This window comes from Gymnoscopelus microlampas (genome assembly GCF_963454915.1).
Source record: "Gymnoscopelus microlampas genome assembly, chromosome: 24".
In the NCBI taxonomy this organism is placed as follows: Eukaryota; Metazoa; Chordata; class Actinopteri; order Myctophiformes; family Myctophidae; genus Gymnoscopelus; species Gymnoscopelus microlampas.
In genome coordinates, this window is record NC_139961.1 from 29,496,103 (window position 1) to 29,503,602 (window position 7,500).

At 41.8% G+C, this 7,500-nt stretch overlaps 1 protein-coding gene across 1 annotated transcript in view; it reads left to right on the plus strand.

Annotated features, from left to right (window-relative positions):
* Positions 1-3,292: 3,292 nt before the first annotated feature.
* LOC311040746 (ras-related and estrogen-regulated growth inhibitor-like) overlaps positions 3,293-7,500 on the plus strand; it is a gene marked incomplete at both ends in the record, with an annotated part of 4,883 nt that continues 675 nt past the window's right edge. Inside the window, 6 exons of the mRNA XM_084051095.1 lie at positions 3,293-3,344; positions 3,758-3,814; positions 4,174-4,247; positions 4,523-4,661; positions 6,563-6,656; positions 6,976-7,047. Coding sequence (XP_083907221.1) covers positions 3,293-3,344; positions 3,758-3,814; positions 4,174-4,247; positions 4,523-4,661; positions 6,563-6,656; positions 6,976-7,047 — 488 coding nt within the window. The remainder of the gene's footprint in view (positions 3,345-3,757; positions 3,815-4,173; positions 4,248-4,522; positions 4,662-6,562; positions 6,657-6,975; positions 7,048-7,500) is intronic.

Here is a 7,500-nt window from a genome sequence, read left to right on the forward strand (position 1 = left end):
ACCACTGCCGGAAACCACATATAAACCTGCACACAAGATAAGATTTGGTGACGGTGTTGCAGCCCTGCTGCTCTACTTGCAAAAAATCTGTGCTTCTGCGAAAAATGCAAACTTGACGTTATTCCAATTGTTTTACTAAACTTCCAGAAAATGTCATTAAAGGTCCCCTTTTCTCGGAATACACACACACACACACTGTCTGTGTGTGCAATTTTTCCTTTCTCTGTGTAGAGGTCGGTAACGGTAGACTGTTTGTTGTGTAAAGAGTGAGGAAATACTAAGATATTTGCAGCTGTGTGGGGCCACGCCTCCGCCCTGCTAACACACACACACACACACACACACACACACACACACACACACACACACACACACACACACACACACACACGCACGCAAAAGACACTGACACACACACACACACACACGCACACACACACGCACACACACACACACACACACACACACACACACACACACACACACACACACACACACACACACACACACACACACACACACACAAAAGACACTCACACTGTAGGCTACACTGTATTATTACGCACACACATACCCGGGGCTCTTTGTAATGTAAATATATGTGATGAGAAGAGATATGAGGATAATGAGGCTATATTGATTTCCATTGGTGGTAATAATCAATGACATTATGTAATAACTAGAAAGGGGTGCTTCACAGAGGGCATATCCCCGCCGGGCCTGGTGACCTACCCGGGGCTGTTGTAGTGTTTGTTCACACAGGAGGTGAAGATAATTTTTCATGCAGTGTGATCACATACAAAGTCAATTAATACAAAGACGCAAATAAACACAGTTTGCATCGTGTATTGCGGTGGCGACGAAGAAAACGCAATTGTGCGAACATTTGCCTCTTCCTCGTCTTCCCTCATGTCGGAATATTTCCACATATGTGTGTGTATATATATGACATGACTTACATGTTCACATAATGAGCTGTGCTAACCTACGCATCTCAGCTGAGAGGAATATTTCTGCTGGCATGTGCCCTTTTTGTAGGCCATTATATATCATGTTACACCATGTGCATTCTCAATTTAACGCTGTAAGAAAAAGTAGTTTAACTACTTTTTCTATGTAGCTGAAGTTTTACAAGCTACATTTCTCCAGGGGTAGAATGTAGCTTGATCAAACTACTGCCATGGTGAACTACTTGTATTGTAGCTTTACAAGCTACACTTTCAAAGTAACTTCCCCAACACCTCACCACACATTCTTCTATACTCCCCCCCCCCAATACTGCACATTATCCACTACTGCTAAGAGGTCTAGAGTATGTCTAATCTGTACTTTTAACCTTATCTTCAACCTTTTTTAATCATATCTTTTTTCCCCTTTTCCCCCTTTACTTTTCATTACAATCCGTTTTTTGACAAAAACAATTGGGGTGGAGTGAATTGCTTAACCTACTGGCAGCATGCGCTTTATTTAGCTCCAGACACAGACACACATGCACGCATGCACGCACACACACAGGGGCGAAAACATAATCTCCGTCCCCATCCTTCTGCCTGGCGGAGGTAACAAAAGAGCTAACCTATCCAGGTGCATCTTGCAAGGACATGCAGTAGTCTACAATGTGCTGTTTAACCACTAGAAGGCATCAATGCACCTGCTACGGTATGTAAATTATTCCCAGGACACTGTTAAAGTGGTAACAAATGATGTTCTTGTTCCTTTATTACACTAAATGAATTCTACAGTGAAAGCAAAAAAATCCAGTTTTCCCACAATGACTAATGCTTATACATAGACATGTAGATAGACAGACGGACAGACAGACGGATACAATAATAGCAAAAAAGGCACTGAATCAAGATAGATAGATAGATAGATAGATAGATAGATAGATAGATAGATAGATAGATAGATAGATAGATAGATAGATAGAATGATATTTCTACTAAATTTCTATAAATAGTTCTACCAGTCTACTCTAAACATAGATAAATAGTGACACTGAACAGGAGCAGAGACGGAGCGAGGCAAAGAGAGCAGAAACAGTACAGGAGAGAACACAGAACCTTCTCTCCTCTCTGTCTGTGGTACAGCTGCCGCCTGCAGGAGTGGACAAAGTGAATACAACTATATAGCGTTTAATGTTTCAGCACTTCCTTTCTCTGAGCTTCACCAGATGCCACAGCTTCACAAGGCTGCGTAACATTTCAGCATATTTGCTACACTTTGAACCAAATGATGGTCAAGTTTGCCTGTGGCTGCTAAGTCTTGTCAGGTATGTAACCTTTGATCAATCAGTGTTTAAACTTCCAATATTTTTGACCAAATAAATGATGAGCTGTGCTGTGGAGTGAAATAGTTGATTCATGAACCATATGGGGCCAGTTGACTGAAAGGTTTCTGTCATGGCTTGCTTAGAATATTCTGGATGATGTTTTCCCTGCTATTATATACACTTATTTTCACTTTCGATAGTTTATATGTACATTCTTTTTAATTACATATATTACATTTATTTTATATACACTGTAACTGTACATGATGTAATGACACTGTTTAGTATTCTCAAATTCCATTCACAAATATGGTGGTCAATGGTCATAGACTTTTCTATTAATTGATTGTAATATCTGAACTGAGACAAATACTGTGTAGTTGTGTGCTGCATTTGTTCTGCAGAATGACCTATAGTAGGGCTGGAGCTAGACATTACATCCATATTTACAGTATAGGTTATCCTCTATCTATTGTCGAAGGACAGGAATGTCAGATGGTTGGTCAGCAACACTTTGGACCCAAACTACATATCAGAAATTAGTGATGGGATTGCTGTGACATTTTCTGATTTTGGTGACCCCGTTGCCTTTTCTCTAGCACCAATCTTGGGGCAAATCTTCCACTTGTACATAAGATATCTCAACATCTAACTGGCAGGTGGCCATTGTACTTGCTGAGTGCATTCATACAGAGGAAGAACCCTAGAATTTGGGTGACCCCCCACAACCTTTCCTCTTGCATCAGGCCAAAATGTCCTCTAGTGATGGTGTGGTGTTCAAAGGATGCCAATGAGACAGTTCAAATGTCTTGCTAGGTTACTACATGTTATATTATTATGTATTGCATGTCACAATGTTAAAGAAGACATTAGCTATAGCTATAGTAAAGACAAATGAAACATGTATTGATATTGGAAAAAACGACTTCTGGTTATTGTGATTTATTCTTCATCAATTTGTCATCTTTTATTTCATATTGCCTTAAACCAGAAGTTCATCTCTAAGCAGTAAGCAGGAAAATGATTCCAGTAAAGTTACTCGTCCTGGGCTCGCAGAACACAGGGAAAACAGGTTCAAAACACTAAACCATACACACATAGACATTGTAGAGTGAGAGGCACTCTGTGTGTGTGTGTGTGTGTGTGTGTGTGTGTGTGTGTGTGTGTGTGTGTGTGTGTGTGTGTGTGTGTGTGTGTGTGTGTGTGTGTGTGTGTGTGTGTGTGTGTGTGTGTGTGTGTGTGCGTGCGTGCGCACGCGGGTGTGTGTATACACACATGCATGCACACTTCTGTACAGCATGTGTATGTAATTTATTGTCTTTATGTAGGGTGTGTATGTCCACATGCGTGATGTTGTACAATGACAGTGCTTGACTGCGTGTGTGTGTGTGTGTGTGTGTGTGTGTGTGTGTGTGTGTGTGTGTGTGTGTGTGTGTGTGTGTGTGTGTGTGTTCTCCAGTGACAGTGTCTGCTTTGTGTTGGCAGCCCTGTGTGTTCGTTTCCTAACGAAGCGATTCATCGGTGAATACGACCATAAAAAGGGTAACGACGATGCTACATCTTGGCATGTGCATGTGTGCTCTTGCGTGTGTGTGTGTGTGTGTGTGTGTGTGTGTGTGTGTGTGTGTGTGTGTGTGTGTGTGTGTGTGTGTGTGTGTGTGTGCGTGCGTGCGTGCGTGCGTGCATGTTTTGGAGAAAGAGGGAAGGAGAATGTGACCATAAAAAGAATGGAAGCTGTTAGACTGCAACCATCTGAAATTAATCATGTGTGTGTGTGTGTGTGTGTGTGTGTGTGTGTGTGTGTGTGTGTGTGTGTGTGTGTGTGTGTGTGTGTGTGTGTGTGTGTGTGTGTGTGTGTGTGTGTGTGTGTGTGTGTGTGTGTGTGTGTGTGTGTGTTATAGAGGTGACCTACAGGTGTAGGAGGATGGTCGACCAGGAATCTATTGAATTGGAGATCTTGGACACAGCCTGTCAGGTATATAACATTTTTTTTTAATTTATAAAATATTTAATCTAATAGACAATTAGAAATATATGGCCACGTCACAAACATTATTCATTAACCACTTAAACCCACTTGGATTAGTAAACCCGAGTTGGCTCTGTATTTGCTCTGTAAATAGTAAAATAAATCGTATCGTGAACCTAGTATCGTGATTCGAATCCTTTTCGTGAGTTGAGTGAATCGTTACATGCCTAGTAGCCTCATCTCCATCTCTGTGAATGAGTTTCTCCTCCATACTGTTCCAGGACAGTTCCCTGGCCTCTCTGGAAGCTTCTATCCGCTGGGCCGATGGTTTCCTGCTCCTCTACTCCATCACTCAGCGACTCAGCTTCCTGGAGGTTCCAAGGATGAAGAAGCTCATAGACCACACCAAACAGAGCCTCGGTAACACCACTATCTGGACTAAAAAGGCACATAACTAATGATGGAGAATGATATGACTGACTCGTGGTGTAGCCCTGAGTAACTAACTGACTGATACGTTTTTGAACACCTTCATTCAAACTGAACAGATCGTAATTGTGACCAGCTATTAAACATTATCTAGACCAGTGCTTCTCAGACCTTTTCATGTCAGGGACCCCCAAATTGATTGTAATTTCCGTTTTCTGTTATTGTGGGGAAAGCTTTTGCATAAAATAACCGAGGGAGAAGCTCTAAACGCGTCGCAACAATCTGCTATTTTCTGCTAAAGCGTATTCCCCACAATACGGACGCTGGAGTTTAAGTGGTTAAGACTGTTGGCACTGAACAACGGACGTGTTTCAGTGAGCCTCATCCATTGACAGAGCCCACTACTCTAGGCTTATTAACCAGCTCCTTCACTGGTAGGCATTCTCCAACGTTTAGAGAGAGTCCTTTCCAAACAGAGATGTGTGCCGATGTTATCTTTAAGAGCAGGAACAGTGTGTTCTGTGTGTCTCTGCTCTGCCTCAGCACACGACCTGCATGTCACCATGGGCGCCTGTGCCTTCTGTAAGCTGTCATCTTCCTCGCTGCAAACATGCACACACACACACACACACACACACACACACGCGGCACACACACGCACACACGCACGAACGCACACACGCACGCACGCACGAACACACGCACGCACGCACGCACGCACGCACGCACGAACGCACGCACGCACGCACACACACACGCACGCACACACACAGCCATGTGCACACACTCACATTCAGATATAATGGTAACATTTGCTCATAAGGTACCCGTAATGAATGATTACTTAATACATTATTTAAGCGTTAATTAATTAATCAAGCATTAATTCAATTCGTAATTCATCATTAATTAACATCATTAATTCATCATTAGTTAAGCAAAGTTACTTAATATATTATTTAATGATGAATTATAAGGAATTCATGGTGAAGTCATGATGAATTAATGCTTAATTAACACTTAAATAATGCATTAAGTATCATAAATTAAGCATTACTTAGGGGTACCTTATAAGCAAGTGTTACCCTTATAATTGCACATTTTGTATTTCTGCCATAGCTGTCCTTAGTCAGTGGTTCACAATGTGGGGTCTTTGGGACCCCCAGGTGTATTGAGGGGGTTCCTGCTAAATTAGTTAATATAGCATACAAATGAGTTTAACCTCAATTTTTCTTTTACTTTGGATGTTTAGAAATAGCCAATCTACAAGCTATGAGCTTATACATCTGTCAGATGTCCTTTCAGATGGGGGTCTGTGGCCTAATTCATATCAATTTGGGGGTCCCTGACATGATAATGTTTGAGAACCACTGTAATAGGCAATAATGGAATGAACTACAGGAATGAATAGTAATAGTCCACACGCAGGATTTCCCTCAACTTTGAGAAAGGTCACTGGAGGTCATTTGAATAGAAGTACAAACAAGGTAATTTGACGTCACATGAATAGGAGTACAAACACACACAAACACATTTACAATTTAGGCATTTAGCAGATGCTCTTATCCAGAGTGACTTACATTAAGCAACGTAATCACATATCAAATGCAGAGACAGTGTAGTGCAGCAAACAGGGAACAACATAACTGGGAAAGCCAGCGCACGCACACACACACACACACACACACACACACACACACACACACACACACACACACACACACACACACACACACACACACGCACACGCACACGCACACGCGCACACACACACACACACACACACACACACACACACACACACGATGATGTACAGGCTTTTAAAGTTTGGTAGACCAATTTTTCGGTGTCTGTCTGTCTGTCTGTCTTGTGTGCGTACGTGCGTGCGTCAGTTATTCCTACAGTGGTGGTAGCCAACAAAGCTGACATGGAGATTGGTAGAGAGGTGACAGTGGAGGAAGGACAGAAACTAGCCAAGGATCTCAGGTATGCTGTGCGTGTATGTGCGGGCGCGTGCGTGCGTGTGTTATGATCTCTCATACGAACAATATTAATTTGTGTCATAATACAATACACATTTGTACATACAGTGGGCTACTGTAAATATTATTACTGTGTAAGGTGGCAATACAGTGAAATTATTTAGACTATCATGTTTGCTTACATTTAAAAGTTAGAGCAATTAAACCTGTGAAACCTGTCTACGTTTTGTATGCATGGCACGTGTGTGTGTGTGTGTGTGTGTGTGTGTGTGTGTGTGTGTGTGTGTGTGTGTGTGTGTGTGTGTGTGTGTGTGTGTGTGTAGATGTGGTTTCATTGAGCTGTCAGTAGCAGAAGCTGTGGTTACCGTGGAAGCTGCAGTGCTCCAGCTGATAAGGTGTGTTCTCTTCACACATTATTAATGGAAGCCATCTTTATTCAGTTGCTCTCTTAGCTTAAGGCTCTGAGAGAGTTATAACCACTGTCTTGAACCCTAGCGTCCCTAATTCTGTCGAACCATTCGGCAAAAATGTGCTTTTCCGACCATTACGTGATTTGGACTCTTCTAATTTGTTGGTTAAAACTATTGAATATTTTTTTTAAATACAATTATTCATTTGACAATAAATATTCAGTTGCACCTAGATTTAGATTTTGGATCCGTTTTCCTTTATTTTCATTCATCTGCGTTGGTGTGCAACAACAAAACCCTGTATTGGAAAATATAAAAGTTCATATGATTCAAAGTTCATCATCTGGGTTCGTTGCTGGGCAAAACCAGCTGAGTAAAGTCCTGTAGGGCAGGGGTCTTCAACGTTTTTCAGGTCAAGTACCCCTTAGCAGAGAGAGA